General features: G+C 40.4%; 1 protein-coding gene across 20 annotated transcripts in view; it reads left to right on the top strand.

Moving 5' to 3' along the window:
* Bclaf3 (BCLAF1 and THRAP3 family member 3) overlaps positions 1-17,457 on the top strand; it is a 60,048-nt gene that overhangs the window by 4,124 nt on the left and 38,467 nt on the right. For 15 of the 20 annotated variants that reach the window (XR_012909071.1, XR_012909072.1, XM_075958298.1 and 12 more), the window contains one exon: positions 14,079-14,155. Coding sequence is in view for 18 of the 20 variants with exons in the window: in XM_075958298.1 (XP_075814413.1) it covers positions 14,115-14,155 (41 nt within the window). In the remaining 2 variants the exon portion in view is untranslated. Of the gene's footprint in view, positions 1-1,330; positions 1,417-7,116; positions 7,197-9,007; positions 9,086-14,078; positions 14,156-17,457 lie in introns of those variants that run through there. The other 5 variants (XM_075958300.1, XM_075958296.1, XM_075958295.1 and 2 more) reach the window with 4 other exon arrangements.

The following is a 17,457-nucleotide window of genomic DNA, read 5'->3' on the forward strand; positions in this document are numbered from 1 at the left end:
AATTTGTACTGATTTTATTATTCATTTGTACTACGTTACTATTTATTTGTATTGTGTTTATTACAATGAATTTGTGTGTGTGTATTTATGTCGGTGTTGCATGCATGTTAAGGCCAGAGGTTTGATATCAATTGTCTTCTTTGATAGTTGTCTATCTTATTTTTTAAATTTTTATTTACTGTTAGAGTTCAGGTATGTGCTGGGACATATGTGGAGGTCAGATGACAGCGTGGAATCAGTTCTCTTCGTCTACCTTTGGTTTGGGGGAATCGCACTCATTTGCCATGCTTATTTATATACAAAGCATCTTTGTCTGCTGAGCCAGCTCATTGTCCTGTCTTATTTTTGAGACAGAGTCTTTCACTAAACCTGCAATTCATTAATTGTGCTAGATTAGCTGGCGAGCAAATGCCTTTGCAGCCCAGGGATTACAGTTGTGCTTCTGGACCAGCTTTTTATGTAGGTGATAGGGAGATGAACTCAGGTCCTCATGCTTACTTGGCAAACATTTTATTGATGGAGTGTTTATGATGGAGATTCAGTCTCATAATTTTTTAACTGGTCACTGTTTTTAGTGCATCTCATAGAATTTGATTATTTAGTCTTTGTGTTTGTGTACACACACAAACACACACACACACACACACACACCTCACTTGAGACAGGGTATTACTCTATAATCAAGGCTGACTTTAGACTCTCTGTAGCCCAGGGTGGCCTAAAACTCATAGCTATCTTCCAGTTTCAGCTTCCAAAGTGCTGAGCCACCATGTGAGCCACTATGCTTGCTTCATTGTCAATATTTTTTTTTAATTTTAAATAAACAGTTCTTTATGCCTGAAGAAATGAATCACCAATTAAGAGCACTTGTTTCTCTTATAAAGAACTTGGATTTTGTTTGCAGCATCCACATGATTGTTCCCAACTATTGAAACGCCCGTTCCAGTTTATCTGATGAACTTTTCTGACCTTAGTGGGTTCCATATGCACATATGGTACACAAACATGTATGCAGACCAGCACAATATATATAAAGTAAAAAAAAAATTAAAAACTCATCATTTTTACACTTAGTGTGTATTTGCATGTTCATGCCATGGCATGCATATGGAAGAAAGACTTGTAAGCTCCCCCTCGTTTTTGTTTTTATTTTTTCCTGGGTTCTGGGGATCCAACAAGTCCCTGTGCTTGTATGGCAAGAACTTTACCTACTTAGCCATCTCCCCAGTCCCTGGGAACATTAGCATTTTTGTTTTAATGGCCTATGTTTGTATTTAACCTCTTTCTAATATGTTTATTTTTCTGTTTTTCTTTGTGTGAGAAAGGTAGGAATTACTTTATCCCATGTAACCAAATTATACGAATGATAAGCAGCAGTGGAGTTCTGTATGCACTTACTGAAGAACTGGTGATAAGGTAACATGCTTTCTGTGACCATCAGAATAACCCACGCGTGATCTCCTCACTTCTGCTTTTCCCTTTCCTCTGAGCACACTTATTCCTGTGTTTTCTTGTTGCAAAGGCTTTACTTGAGAATTTTTATTCATTGCATTTGTAAATACTAAGTTTTCATTTAGTGTGGAATCTTTTTTGCATAATTCACCCATTTTAAGTGTATAGTTCAGTATTTTTAGTATTTTCATACAGTTGTACACACATTATCATAAGTCTAATTCCAGAATAGTTCTTCACCCAAAAAGTTCTTGTTAGGTGTGATCGTGGATGTCTAGAATCCCAGAACTTGGGAGATATAAGAAAGGAGGACTAGGAGTTGAATGTCATCATCCTCACCTACACAGCAGGTGTGAGGCCAGCCTTCCTGACAGGGAGCCCTGTTCCAAAAAAAAAAAACCCTAAAGAAAAAACATTAGCCATCATTCCGTTTCTTTGAATTTTTTTGTTTTGTTTTGTTTTTCAAGACAGGGTTTCTCTGTAGAAGTAGCCCTGGCTGTCCTGGAACTTGCTTTGTAGACCAGGCTGGCCTTGAACTCACTGAGATCTGCTTGCCTCTATCTCCTGAGTGCTGGGATATTTTAGCTAAATGAAATGTAGTGGGAGCTGAGGGCTGCTTCCTGCTGCCCGGCTCCCGCACCGCTAGCTTTGCCCAAAATAAGTACACGGAAACTGTATTCATTTAAACACTGCCTGGCCCATTAGTTTCAGCCTCTTATTGGCTAATTCTCACATCTTGATTAACCCATTTCTATTAATGTATGTAGTACCACGAGGTGGTGGCTTACTGGGAAGGATTTTAGCCTACATCCGTCTCTGGTAGGAGAATCATGGAGAATGCTTCACTGCCTTCTTTCTCCCAGCATTCTGTTCTGTCTTCCCCGCCTACCTAATTTTCTGTTCTATCAAAGGGCCAAGGCAGTTTCTTTATTAACCAATGAAAGTAACACATAGACAGATGACCCTCCTCCATCAATGAAATTTATGCTTTGAGGTTCATCTGTGTTGTAACATGTATCAATATCTACTCCATATTTTATGCTTAGATATTCCACTGTATATGTATGACATTTTGTTCACTCATGTCTTAATGTACATTTGAGGTTTTTCTACCTTTTGGCTATTATAAATACTCCTATGAACATTGTTGTAAAAAGATGTTGTATGGACATATTTCCAATTATTGTGGTTATGTATGTATACCTGAATGGAATAATAGTTGGGCCATATGGTAACACTATGTTTGACTTTATGAGTAACTGCTAGACTGTTCTAAAGTGGCTGGCTGTATCATTTACATTCCCATCAGCAGTAAGTGAACCCAAAGCCATGGATTTCTAAGTTATTAGTTCTTTTGTGCTTGGAACTCTTCATGATTTTATCTTTAAATGAAATAGTACTTAGTAGACTGCATTTCAGAGCTGAATGTTGTATACCTACCCTAGATATCTTGATGAACCCTATTTCAGCTATTTTTCTATTACTGAAAGGAGATTTTCTTTTTTTTTACTGTGAGGTTGGAGGTTAAACCCAAGGTATTGTACATGTTAAGTGAGTGGTCCACTGCGAAAGTATGTCACCTGCCTGGTTTCCTCAAATTGTGATTTTTAAAATTTATTCAAGATTTGTGTTTGAATTATCTCTTTTCTATTTTTGTTTGGAATTATGAGATGGCCTTGCTATATAGTCCTGGCTGTTCTCAAACCTGGAGCAATTCTCCTACCTCTGCTCCCCGAGTGCTGATATTACACACATACAATACCATGCATGAATCTGTTCTTTATCAGGAGCTATAATCACACAGATACTACTTTTCTGTATTTCTGTAGCTTTCTAACTTTGTTTCCTTTTTACTCTCCTCCCAATGCCATTTTTATTTTTCCATTGTTTTACTTTAATGTCTTCTTTCGATGTACTTGATTATTACATTTTCACTTGAGTTTATTCTCCTTTGAGTAACTTGGAAGTTCCACTTTTGAAAAACTAAACTTTTGATGCCTCCCTGTACACAACAGAGTTCAGTTAGCTTTTTTTATTTCTTATATTTCTGTTTTGTTTTTTATCGGATTTTGGTTTATTTCTTTTTAGACTGGTTCAAGGTGGAGATTCTCACATAGGTATATGTCACTGACTTTCTAATTCAAGGTGATTTTTAAAATAGTCTCTTGTTTTTAATATACAACATTTAATTATCTTTTGAGTGTAGGTTTGTAGTTTTCTTCTGCTTCATGGTTTCTGTAGAGAAATTTTCCTCAGGTGAGAAATTTTCTTTTTCTATTTGTCAACAAATAGATGCTGTCCAGTGTTAATTTTTAAAATAAAACCCATGACTATAAGGTAATATTTTACTTTTATTTCCTGGGTTCTTTTTTTAATTGATATTTATTGAGCTCTACATTTTTCTCTGCTCCCCTCCCTGACTCTACCCTCCCCCTTCAATTCTCCTCCAAGGTCCCCATGCTCCCAATTTACTCAGGAGATCTTGTCTTTTTATACTTTCTACTTCCCATGTACTTAGATCTATGTAAGTCTCTCTTACTGTCCGCATTATTCTCTAAGTTCTCTGGGATTGTGGTTTGTAGGATGGCTTTCTTTGTTTTATGTTAAAAAAAACCACCTATGAGTGAGTAGATGTGATAATTGTCTTTCTGTGTTTGGGTTACCTCATTCAAAGTAATGTTTTCTAGCTCCATCCATTTTCCTGCAAAATTCAAGCTGTCGTAATTTTTTTTTGCTGTGTAGTACTCCATTGTGTAAATGTACCACATTTTCCTTATCAATTTTTTGATCGATCAGCATTTAGGTTGTTTCCAGGTTCTGGCTATGACAAACAATGCTGCTATGAACATAGTTGAGCACATGTCCTTGTGGCACGATTGAGCATCCTTTGGATATATGCCCAAAAGTGGTATTACTGGGTCTTGAGGAAGGTCGTTTCCTAATTTTCTGAGAAATTGCCACACTGACATCCAAAGGGGTCGTACCAGCTTGCATTCCCACCAACAATGCAGAAGTGTTCTGTTTACCCTGCAACCTCTCCAGCATAAGTTGTCATCAGGGTTTTTGATCCTGGCCATTCTTTCAGATGTAAGATGCAATCTCAGAGTTGTTCTGATTTGCATTTCTCTGATGACTAAGGATGTTGAACATTTCCTTAAGTGTCTTTCAGCCATTTTAGATTCCTCTGTTGAGAGTTCTCTGTTTAGGTCTGTACTCCATTTTTTTTATTGGATTATGTATTCTTTTGGTGATCAATTTCTTTAGGTTTTACTGGTATTGTTTTGCTCTTTGTGGTGTAGCATGTGATTTTTACCTTTTCTACTCATCTTTTCCTCTTATAGGTGTGGTTGGGGCTGTCTGAGATTGTTTTTGAATAATCTTCTAGGTTCCAGTGAATCCAAAGCTCAGATGGTCGTTCATCATGGTACAGTCATTGTCACAGTTCTAGTTACCCCATTGGTTATTCCTGTTCCTGGAGGTAGCTCAGTGCTCCTTTGCTTTGGTCTGCTTGGTCCCTTGGAGTCTGCTGTCTCAATCCTACTTTGGCCTAGGCTGCAGCATTGATCTGTTTCTGTAAATGCTGGTCTGGATCTCCTCCTGCAGAAGTCCCTGGCTTGGAGTTGGACCTGTTGTGGTGGAGATCACTGACTCTGGATCTGGTCACTGGCTGGCTCAGTCCTGATCCACCCATGTCCCAGGACTGGGTTTTCTCCTGGCTTCTGCTCCTAGTGGAGCTTGTTCTCTCTGTGTCTTAGGTAACTGGTTCAGTCCCAATCTTGTTCCGGTGGAGATAGCAGACTCTGAGTCAGGTTGCTGGCTCAGTCCTGATCAGCCAGTGTTCTGGGACTGGGTTGGCTCCCAGGGTTCGATTAGCTCCTGGCTTCTGCTCCTGGTGGAGCTTGTTTCCTCAGGCCCTCTCTGTCCTAGGAGTCTTGTTCTGTTTCACTCCTGTGGAATTTGTTGCCTCAGGTGGAGTTCCTTACCTCAGGGCAACTTTGGCTTAGGTAACTGGCTTTGACCTGTATCTATAAATCCTGGTCTGGATTCCATCCTGCAGAAGTCCCTAGGTTGGAGTTGGACGTGGAAAGGTTTCTGGTTCCAGTCTATTGCCTGGAAGGTTCCAGGCTAGGGTGCGCCTGAACCCGCAGGGGACCTGCTTATGTGCTCAGAGGTCTCAGAATTGTGCTCAGACCCGCAGGGGTTCCAGGTTCCTGCCTATTCCCTTTGATGTCACAAACCAGTGCTGGAACCCACAGAGGACCTGGCTCAGGCGATAGAAGGAGCTGCGGGCCTACTTTTCATCCTGCCCGGCTCCCGTATGGCTAGCTTTACACCCAAAACAACACCATACAAATTGTATTCTTTTAAACACTGCTTGGCCCATTATATCTAGCCTCTTCTTGGCTAACTCTCATATCTTGCTTAACCTATATTTAGTAATCTGTGTAGCACCACAGTCTTACTGGGAAGATTCTAGTGTATGTCCATCTTGGGCTGGAGCTTCATCGAGGAGAGGCATGGCGTCTGCCTTACTTCCTCTTCCCCCCAGCATTCTGTTCTGTTTACTCCACCCACCTATGTTCTAACCTATCACGCCAAGTAGTTTCTTTATTGATTAACCAATGAAATCAACAGATTGATATATGACACTCCCACATCATCAGGCCTACACTCTCTGAGGTTCCAGACTCTCGTCTGGCCCTGCTGAGATCTCTGGTCCTGCCTATTCCCTCGGAGGACCCAGGTTCACTCATGCCCAGGCTGACAGAGGTCCTGGTTCCAGCCTAGTTTCTGGGAGGTCCTAGACTCTGGCCCAGATCCACCAGGGTGTTGGCTTTGGTCTACTCCCTTGAAGGTCCTGGATTCACGTCTGGACCCTCAGCAGTCTGGCTCACTTGCTCAGGGGTTCCTCCCTTGTACCTGTTCCAGTGGAGATTGTTGACTCTGGATCTGGTTGCTGGGTCAATCCTGATCCATTTTGTCCCAGGATTGGGTTTGCTCCTGGCTTCTGCTTCTGGTGCAGCTCGTTTTCTCTTTATTTCCTGGGTTTTTAATAGGGTATCTTTTCATTTGTTTGTTGGACATTGTAATTTCTATTCATTGAAATGTAAAGCCATTTATTTGTGAGGAAGAGCAAGATGTATAAGGAATAGATGGGGGGAGGTTTCATGAATTTGCTATACTTACAATACCAAATAGGTTACTGCTTATAAAAGATTAGAGAATTGCAGAGGCTGGAGATGGAAATTTTGAGATTGGTGGCTTATAGGAAGTATATAAAACTATGAACCTGAGTGCTGGGGAGAGTGTAGATGACGAATAGTCCAAGGATTGATGTCACTGGAAGAAAAATGAGCTCACTGTAAAAGATCAGTTTGCCAAGAGGGGTAAATGAAGTCAAAGTAAAGAAAGAATAGGAGGAGATGTTACTATAGATTTGGCTGATAAGTTTCATTAATGATTTGGCTAGAATAGTTGGGTTTTGTGGCTAGAGGTGGTGGAAAACCAACTTGATAATGTGACTAGCAAGATTGGGAGGAGAAAAACCAGAGATAATGACTATGGCATATATACAGCTTTTTTTCCTGATATATTTAATATATATGTCTCAAAAAACCAAATAATAATAATAAATCCTTCTTTTTGTGGTCCTTTTAACACCAGGATTAGGATCTAGCAATCTCTGTTAACCATCCTTCCAGGTATTCCAGTGCACACCAAAATTTGAGAGTCTCCACTCCAAGGTACATATTTATGTGGTATTTGGATATGGGCATGTTCAACATTTTGGGGTACTTCTAGTTTACTTATACTTGTGTATATTCTTGCAGTGCACGAGTGTTCCTCTTGTGCCTCCTCTCCAAAATAAGGACTTCATATTTTTTAATTTAATGGAGGTGAAAAGGCTGGTTATTTCTTTTATATTTTATGGGGAGTTTTCAATTACTAATTCATCTTATACATTAGTAGGATATTTGAAATTTTTTTAGGGAGATACACTGTTTAGAGACTTTGCCTATTTAAATTACTACTACTATGTAAATAAATAAGATCTGTTGAAGTAATCACTGAACAAACCCCGAATCCCTAAGGAGAAAGAAATTCAAGGAAGAGCCCTGGGGCATCTGGCATGGGGGCATATATGACACTCAAACAATTTAGGAAAGTACAGGCAAATGGAGGCAAGGGCATTGATATAGGAGGACCAGCATGACCTAATTAGGGAAAACAAAGAGTTTGATTTGAACTCAGGCAGGGTAAGTAGAGGAAAACAGACAGGCATTTAAAGTTAAAACAATGTGCATGTCGGATATTATTATTATTATTATTTTCATTTTTTTTCAAGACAGGGTTTCTTTGTGTATCCTTGACTCACTAGACCAGACTGGCCTTGAACTCACAGAGATCTACGTGTCTCTGCCTCCTGAGTGCTGGAATTGAAGGCAAGTGCCATCATGCTTGGCTTAATTTAATCTTTTACTAATAGTGAAGCATTAGGATTAATTTGGCTGGACTTTATTTTGCTTTCCTTTTTTGTTATAAATATGCATTATTGTGTTTTCGCATTTAAAACACTTATTTTTTAAGACTTTTGCTTTTTGTTTTTTGAGAGATTCTCTGTGTAGTCCTGGTTTGTCTTGGAACTCACTCTGTAGACCAGGCTGGGCTCAAACTCACAGAGATCCATCTACCTCTGCCTCCTGAGTGCTGGGATTGAAGGCCTGCGCCACCATTGCCTGGCAAGACTTATTTTTATTTTATGTGTATGTGTGTCTGGATGCCAGAAGGGGGCGTCTGTTTCCCTGGAACTGGAGTTCTAGCATGGAATTGAACCAAGGTCTTCAGCAAAATCAGCTTGTGGCTTTATTTGCTGAGCCATCTTGCCCTTCCCGCCTTAAAATTGTTTTCTTGCTGGACTACAGCAAATGCAGACAGGTGGATTCTGGGACCCATGAGCCAGCCTTGTCTAATCCCCAGGCCCCCAAAAGAAACAAAGTAGCAAAAAGAAGCAAAGAAGCAGAAAAGAAAACCCTCATGCATAACTGAAGGTTAGAGGTGCCCTTTGTCTGTCTTCCTTCCTTCCTTCCTTCCTTCCTTCCTTCCTTCCTTCCTTCCTTCCTTCCTTCCTTCCTTCCTTCCTTCCTTCCTTCCTTCCTTCCTTCCTTCCTTCCTTCTTTCTGTCCTTTTTGAGGAGCTGGAAAGTCAAATCTCCAGAAAGAAGGGTAAGACTTGATTTTGATTTCTTGCTTTTTCTTTTCCCCTGCTTTCTTCACTCTTACACATTTACTTTCTGTCATTTTGTTCCTCCCAGTTCAGGGTGCTTTTTTTCCCCAGTGGCCAATGTGACACGGTCGGAGCACCTGGGTGGTGGTGGAATGATGGTAGCAGTAATGGCAGTAGGACAGTGGAATGGCAGTAGGACAGTGGTAATGGCAACCAACATTTTGTAGAGATGTTTGTGCCTGTGCAGTGCTTTTCACGACATTTATAGTTGAGTACAAATGACTACTAATCAGAAGCTGCACCACCCACGCTGCCCCTTTGTTCCCTCTCCAGCACCTGTGGTAGTTTTGGAAATTTGAGGTTTCTCACTGCAGAAAAGTCACCCCTCTCCACCCCTGACTGTGTGAAGGTGAGCCACCAGGGTCGCAGAATTAAATTTAGCTCGTATTTAAGCTAGTTTATTACTATGTCCAAGACAAATGCTTGGCTGGGCAGAGGGAAGGATAGCCTCTTTCTTCTCTTCTCTTCTCTTCTCTTCTCTTCTCTTCTCTTCTCTTCTCTTCTCTTCTCTTCTCTTCTCTTCTCTTCTCTTCCCTTCCCTTCTCTTCTCTTCTCTTCTTTCTCTCTCTCCTTTCTTTCTTTCCTTCCTTCTTTTCTTTTCGGTTTTTTGAAACAGAGTTTCTCTGTGTAGCTCTGGCTGTCCTGGAACTAGCTCTTGTAGACCAGGCTGACCTCAAACTTACAGAGATCTGCCTGCCTCTGCCTCTGCCTCCTGAGTGCTGGAATTAATGGCCTGTGCCATCAGCTCCTGGCTCAGTTGTATATTTTTAAATTTAATTTTTATTATGTGAGTATAATTTTGTAACTCTGACTAGTTTTTTGGTTTTTTGAGACAGGGTTTCTCTGTAGCTCTGGCTGTCCTTGAACTAGCTCTTGTAGACCAGGCTGGCCTCGAACTCACAGAGGTCCACCTGCCTCTGCCTCCTGAGTGCTAGTCTTGACTGCATAATTAGAATAGTTTGGCCTTGAACTCCCAGAGATCCACCTGCCTCTGCCTTTTGAGTACTGAGATTAAAGGTATATGCCACCACATCAGGCTCAATCTTTATTTTTATTTTTTCATTTGATTTTGAGACTGACTATCTCTGACTCTCCTGGAACTCCTTTGCAAATCAAGGCCCTTGAACTCCTAGAGAAACACCTGTCCCAGCATTCAACTTTGATTAGACCTATGCTGCTGTTCCTGGCAACAATTCCATGTTAGAATTCATCAACATTCATCAACCAGATCAGATGAATATAAGGGATGGAGAGATTCTTTGTAAAATACAAAACCAAACTGCAATTTTTTTTCTCTTTCCTTCTTTATAAATACCAGCTCATACACTGTGGATAGATCATGGTCCTACTGCTAGGGTCTCCACAAATAGTCCAAGCTGCACAACTGTCACCCACAGGCAGAGGGCCTAGTTCTGTCTAGAGTCCCTGGGCTCTCACCAGCTTGGATCAGCTCTATCAGCTCGTTTGATGCTGTGGTTCAAGGACTTTTCTGATCAAAACAATAGACCAAGCACCCTTCATATGCAGTACTGTAGTTCTTCTTAACATCAAATCATTGGTGTTTAGACTAAGGGACTCTGATCTAGGATCACCACCCTAGAAAGCCTTTTCCAACTAAACTTGGACCTTTTGTGATATTCTGTAGTTTTGTGGTTTTATTTTTCCTTTTCTGTTTGGGAAAAATCAAACTAGTATTTTTTTAAGTCTAGGACAAAATCTTATTTATATTATAAAATTTTTCCTTTTTTTCATTTTTTTTCTAAGACAGCTCTCACTATGTAGCCCTGGCTGTTCTGGAACTTACTATGCTGACCAGGCTGGCCTTGAACTAAATCAGCCTGTGTCTCCAAAGAGCTGAGAATAAAGGTGTACAGCACTATGCCCTGCTATAAAATCTTTAACCCAAATGTATGTGCATGTATAGGCCAGAGGACAGCCTGAGTGTCTTTCCTCAGGTGCATCCACTGTGTATATTTGTGTGTACATGTGTTGGGCTTTCAAGGAGAGGCCAGAAGTTGATGTTGGGATGGTTTTCTCAGTCATTTTACCTTATTTTTGTGATAGATTCTCTCATTAAACGTGGAGGTTCTTATTTAGCTACACTGGTTAGCAAGTCCCAGAGATCTTTCTGTCTCTGGTCCCCAGTGCTGAGATTTACACAGCCATACAGGTGCCTGGGATTTGAACCACACATAATCCTGGCTGCTCAATAAGAATTTTAGCTATTTCTCTCCAGCTTCATTTGTTTTTTAGGTGGTTTCTCATTGGCCTGGACTGTGCTACATAGGTTAGCAATCTGCCTATTTCTACTTCTTGGCACTAGATTACAATGGAGCTAACTTCCCAACCCCTTTCTATGTTTTTATTCTTTTCATTATCAAAAATCCATGCTCGTACTTTTATTCAGATGTTTCGGTTTCTCCTTTCTGTAACTTTGATGGGGCCCCTGTAAGAGTCAGACCTTTTGTTATTCTCTGTACTTTTGTGGTCTATGATAAGAGAACCAAGACTGGAATATATTCCCCCAAATTAGGCATCCTATTAATTCTGTACCCCTTTATAATTTCTAAATGAGGGTCCTAAAAATATGGTTGTTTGTGAAGGTGACTACCTTGGGGCAGTTTGAAAGCCATATCTTGAAAACCATGCCTTATACTATAGAGTCTGTCCTTGTTGAACTAAGCTTCAAAGGTTTCCTTCTTGATGTAGTTGATGATTACAAAAAGATACTAAGTATCTGATTAAACATAAAGAAGGGGTAGAAAATACAACTAGATGCCAGGGCCCAGTCCAGGAATGACATAAAGATAATCTCCTAACAATTCCACCTGCTCATGTAAAATCTCAAAATTTTATGAGAAGCTTTAGCAAGTGACTGAGAGCCAGACAATTCTCTTGTCTCCATTACCAGCCAAAGAAGTGAAATAATGCTGGGCAGTGGTGGAGACATAACAAGGGGTTAGGGTTGTTCTAGATAATGGCAGAAATGGGAGGCAGGGAGACTACAGGCTGTAAGTGAAAAGTTATATGGCAGTATTTGGGGAAGAAACTTTATGTTTTGGATCTGAAGATCTACTAATTAAGCTTATGTAAAGTGCTTGCTTATTAGGACTTGAGTTCAGTCCATATAAAAGCTAGGCATAATGGTACATATTGGGAAACCCAGAAATGTGGGGAAGGGAACCAGGACTGGGACTCCGTTAGCTTGATGGCTAGTCTGTCCAGCTAAACAGGTGTGCTCCAGGGCAGTAAGAGACCTTATTGTAGACAACGAGAGAGAAAAACACCTGAAATCAGGAAGACAGCCTTGACACCCCCCACCCTAATCATCATGAGTCTACCTCTGCACCCATACACACAAAAAGTGAAATTGATTTTTATTTATTTATTTACTTTTGGATTTTCTAGACAGGGTTTCTCCGTAGCTTTTGGTTCCTGTCCTGGAACTAGCTCTTGTAGACCAGGCTGGCCTTGAACTCACAGAGATCCGCCTGCCTCTGCCTCCCAAGTGCTGGGATTAAAGGCATGCGCCACCACCGCCCGGCGTGAAATTGATTTTTAAATCCTGCTGACAATCAAGATTAAATACCCTCAGTGTTAATCTACAATCAGTTTACCTCAACAGGGTCCTTTTCCTTTATTATGGCTGACTGGGGTGGTGGTGGGAGTAAACTGCCTCAGGACTAAAATGGTGTAGGGTGAGGGGGTGCAGATCAGTCTCTTTAGGCAATGTCCTCTTTCACTCAAGAATGGATTTGCACCTAAGTCATACATTAAATACTGTGTAGGCAGACTTTTTTTTCCTCGCCTGCCAGTTCCCAAAGAACCTACATGGAGACTTAATATAAATTATAAATGCTTGGTCAATAGCTTAGGCTAACTAGCTCTTATAATTTAAATTAATCCATTTTTATTAATCTATGTATTGCCACGTGACTCGTGGCTTTACCTGCCCTCCAATATATCTTGCTCCCCCTGTATCTCCTTGTAACCTCACCATGTTTGCCTGACGATGACTCTGACTCCATCTTTCTTCCCAGTGTTCTTATTCTGGTTTTCCCATCTAACCTTATCCTGTTCAGCTATTGGCCAATCAGTGTCTTTATTAAACCAATTACAGTGTAATTTATACAGTATACTGAAGGATTATTCCACAGCAAAACTGGTTGCGCCCCTGACCAGAAAACAAAAGAGTAAGTCAGACAAACCAGAAAAGGTGAGCAGATAAGGAGTGGTAGGGGTAGAGAGTAGAAGCCTCAGAACTTCCACTACTCAGATGCAATTGCCTTGGAAATATTGCAGAAAGGGAATTGCAGGACAAGTCAGAATAAAGAGTACATACTTTAGATTTAAGCGTAAAATGTTAAATATGGGTTGGGTTTTCACGGATGCTGAGATGTTACCAGGCTAGAGTAGTTTTTTTTTCTGTTTTTCTATTTTGTGAGTATGCTGTTTTATTTTTCAATGTTGGTATGATAGCAAAGCTAGAGGTGTGTTTTGCCTTCTTTTATTTAGCCAGCCTTTGAAAGCTGATGTGTGTTTTATATTTATAGTACATCTCAAGATGGTCTACCATGTCGTTTACTTTTTTTGAAGCAGGGTCTTGCTATGTAACCCAAGTTGGCCTCAAATTTGGTATATAGCACAGGCTGTCTTCAAACTCAAACTCTTGTCTTAGCTTTCCAAGTTCTAGGATTATGCTACCATGCCTAGCTATGTTTTTACACTGTCCTGGAACTAGCTCTGTAGATCAGGTTGGCCTCAAACTCACAGAGATTGCCTGCCTCTACCTCCTGAGTGCTGGGATTAAAGGCATGTGCCACCACTGCCTGGCTCTGTTTTTACATTTTAATGGATTGTTTGGTTTTATTTTATTTTTGTTGTTTTATTTATTATTTATTTATTTTTGAAATAGAGTTTCTCTGTGTAGCCCTAGCTGTCCTGGAACTCACTTTGTAGACCAGTCAGGCTGGTCTCAAATTTATAGAGATCCACATGCCTCTACATGCTGAGTGCTGGGATTAAAAGTGTATACTACCACTGCCTGGCTAAAGGGATTATTTTAATAAGACAGAATTAATTGACTTAATTCATATCTTATGTTGTACAACATCTACAACAAATTTCAATGTAGTCCTTTACAGAAAGCACTTGTTGATCTTGTTTGAAGTCTTTTTATCTTGACAGTATTTTACTAAGGAGGGTGCTCTTATTCCTGTTTTGCAGATCAGGAAATAGATGCACAGAAGAATTAAGCAGCTTTCTCTTTGCATTTGCCAGAGCATACTGCACTCTAAAAACAAACAAACAAACAAACTTGCTAATGTTTTATTTCTTTGCAGTGTGAAAAGTGGATCAGGTGACTCATATGCTAAAGGATGGCACGGTCAAGATCCAGATCCCCCAGGTGGAAACAAAGGTGAGGAGTTCCATGTCTTACGCAGTTAACTTGAATTTGGAAATCATCATTTCTGCTCAAGCTTCCATTAAACTTCCAATAAGCTCACTGGACCTGGATGTTCACAATAGGCAATTGATCAGTATTTCTAAATCCAGGAAGCTGATGAATTTTTTTTAATTGGGGCTGGTAGCTTGAATTTATAATAAAAAGGAATTGAGTGACCACAACCAGAATGAGAAATGACTTTGAGAGGGTTAAATTCCTTTTAGCTAATGAGGTTTACAACTCTTCAGTGTATGCTTCATTTAAGTTTTCATAATATGTTTCAAGAAATTTAGTCAGAAAATAAAGTGTTTTCTATCTTGGCAGAATAGTGGATTTAAACAGCTCAATTATATTTCAACTTTCATTTTTTCTGGTATTTAGTATCAGTACTATAGTACACATAATTAGATTGGAATAGTTCAACCAGGTTATTGTATATCACCTACAGCCAAGTTCTGGAACTACAAATACAAGTAGGGCCATCTTCATGGCCTCAGCAAGCTCACAGGTTGGCTGTAAGGGAGTAACGCAATAGGCAGTTCTGATCCAGTGGGGAAAGTGCTGTGCTCATGATTGGGCAAAGCATTCTGCACTTGTAGGGAAAGAATAATTCTGCTTTGTAGCCAGTAAGTTTTTGGACTGATGTAAAGGACTACTATTACATACATTAAAAATGAACTATGATTTTTATGTTAATATAGCTTGGCTATTCTTGCTTCAATAATACAGTAAGTTATCAGTCATTTAGTTTTTTTTTACATTTTTTTAATCTTTTTTTTATTGAGAAAATGAGAAAGAAAAAACAAGTTTCCACCTCCTCCCAGCCTCCCATTTCCCTCCCCCTCCTCCCACCCTTCTCCCCCTCCCCCCACTCCTTTCCCCCTCCCTCTCCAGTCCAAAGAGCAGTCAGGGTTCCCTGCCCTGTGGTAAGTCCTAGGTCCTCCCCCCTCCGTCCATATCTAGGAAGGTGAACATCCAAACTGGGTAGGCTCCCACAAAGCCAGCACATTACGTAGGATCAAAACCCCTTGCCATTGTCCTTGGCGTCTCATCAGCTCTCATTGTTCACCATGTTCAGAGAGTCCAGTTTTATCCCATGCTTTTTCAGTCACAGTCCAGCTGGCCTTGGTGAGCTCCCAATAGATCAGCTCCACTGTCTCAGTGGGTGGGTGCATCCCTCGTGGTCCTCAAAAAGATGAATATGGGATGTACTCACTCATAATTGGTTTCTAGCCATAAATAAGGGACACGGAGCCTACAATTGGTGATCCTAAAGAAGCTAAGTAAGAAGGTGAACCAAAGGAAAAACATATAGTTATCCTCTTGGCTATGGGAAGTAGACAAAGTTGCCGGGGAGATCATTTAGTTTTATAAATGCCACAAAATCATGTTGTATTTGGTAGAAATTTCAAAAAGAAAAGAGAATGTTAAAGATAGAAATGACTATAACATGAATGATAGAACAGAGATCATTTTATTTTATTCTTTTAGTGAGGCTCTGGTAATGGGCACAAGGATTCCGTCAAGCATAGTACCTGATTTTCTAATTCCTTCTCCAGGGTTTTTTTTTATTATTAAGAACTATGAAAGGTTTGACATTTTGGTCCTACTTGCAAGCAACGTACAACTTTGCCACAAGGCACTCCCATGTCAGAAATATTCGTTCTACCTTCTAAGATCTCCTGAGGGTCAGCTCTTCAGAGTGGCTGGTTGGTGGATGATGCAAAACAGTCACAGGTTCTGGGGTTGTGAGACAACTGAGGAACTTGAGTCACTTGTAGTTAGTATTATCTTATTAACGTGGGCAACAAACAAATAAACCCTCTAACCTCGAGGGAGACCTTATCTCTGTTTCCAAGGCTATTTCCTGGTGAACCAAAGTTGTCACTACTTGTAAGGCTTGCAACACTCTAGAGACTGGACAGTTGTCTCTAACAGGCTCTTAGGGTCTTTTTTGTCCCTTTAGAAGAACTAGAAATGTTAACCATTAAAACAACTATTTCTTGAAGAAGTAAGTACTATACAATAAGACACAAAATACAGCGGTAGAGTAGATTTAAATGTGAATTAAGGGCTAAAGTTAAATCTTGAATAATTTCATTCAGTCTGGAAGATGTTTGCCTCTGACTGTCAGGTTCTCTCCTTAGCAGTGAAAAGAGATGAAATATCCCAGTAAGGCCGGGCGGTGGTGGCGCATGCCTTTAATCCCAGCACTCGGGAGGCAGAGGCAGGCGGATCTCTGGGAGTTCGAGGCCAGCTTGGTCTACAAGAGCTAGTTCCAGGATAGGCACCAAAGCTACAGAGAAACCCTGTCTCGAAAAAAACCAAAAAAAAAAAAAATCCCAGTAAATCCTCAGAGCCACTAGTTACTTCCTATCCTGTAATGAAGTATAGTCATCTGGATGACAGTTTCTGCTTCTGTCTAGCTTGGTGTCTCTGGAAGGCAGTAGTACCAGTAAATGTCCTAATAGGTACTGAAGAAAATAGGTATTCCTCCTTTCTTGTGTAACGATCCAGATTTTTCATTGGAAAAAAAAGGATTCATTCATGATTGTTCCAATTACTTAGGAGCTTCTTAGAGCAAGTAAATTAAAAAAAAATGCCAGGGCACACCTTTCTTACTGATTTGGAGACATTAAACCTTAAAGGAGATTATGAGAAATTGGTCAGGTCACATGGCAGAAAGGTTCTCAGGTGTAAAGGTAAGCTTTATTGTGTTCTTTCCTTATCTCTTTTTTTTTGTTTTTTTGTTTGTCTTTTGTTGTTTTGGCTGACTTGTTTTTTGAGACAGGGTCTCACTGGCTGACCTAGTACTTAGTATATAAACCAGACTGGCTTCAAACTCAGAGATCTACCTGCCTGTGCTTCCCAAGTACAGGGATTAAAGGTGTGAGGTGCTATGCCCAGCCACTTTCCTTATCTTTAAGGCTGAGTAAACTACAGTGTTTTCCATGAATATGGGAGTCTTTACAAGTCTACAGACTTGCAGTGTCAAGGTACCAGAAAAGATAGATGCAGAGAAGCTATAATACTGTCCCCTGTATGTAGGGTCCTTAGATCACTCCAAATGACCAGAAGACACCAACCAGGTATGTAATTACAGAAAGCAACTTCATTCTTCAGAGAGAAAAAACCCCCAGCATGCTGGGGCCTGCCCAAAATGGCTTCAACCCTGGGGGAGGGCAAGGCAGCCCCTTTTAAGCCTGTTTAGGGGAATTCAGCTTTGGCTAAGTGTACTTTGAAGTGATTGGGTATAGACCCTTACTGATACAGGA

This window comes from Microtus pennsylvanicus, chromosome X (assembly GCF_037038515.1).
Source record: "Microtus pennsylvanicus isolate mMicPen1 chromosome X, mMicPen1.hap1, whole genome shotgun sequence".
Classification (NCBI taxonomy): domain Eukaryota; kingdom Metazoa; phylum Chordata; class Mammalia; order Rodentia; family Cricetidae; genus Microtus; species Microtus pennsylvanicus.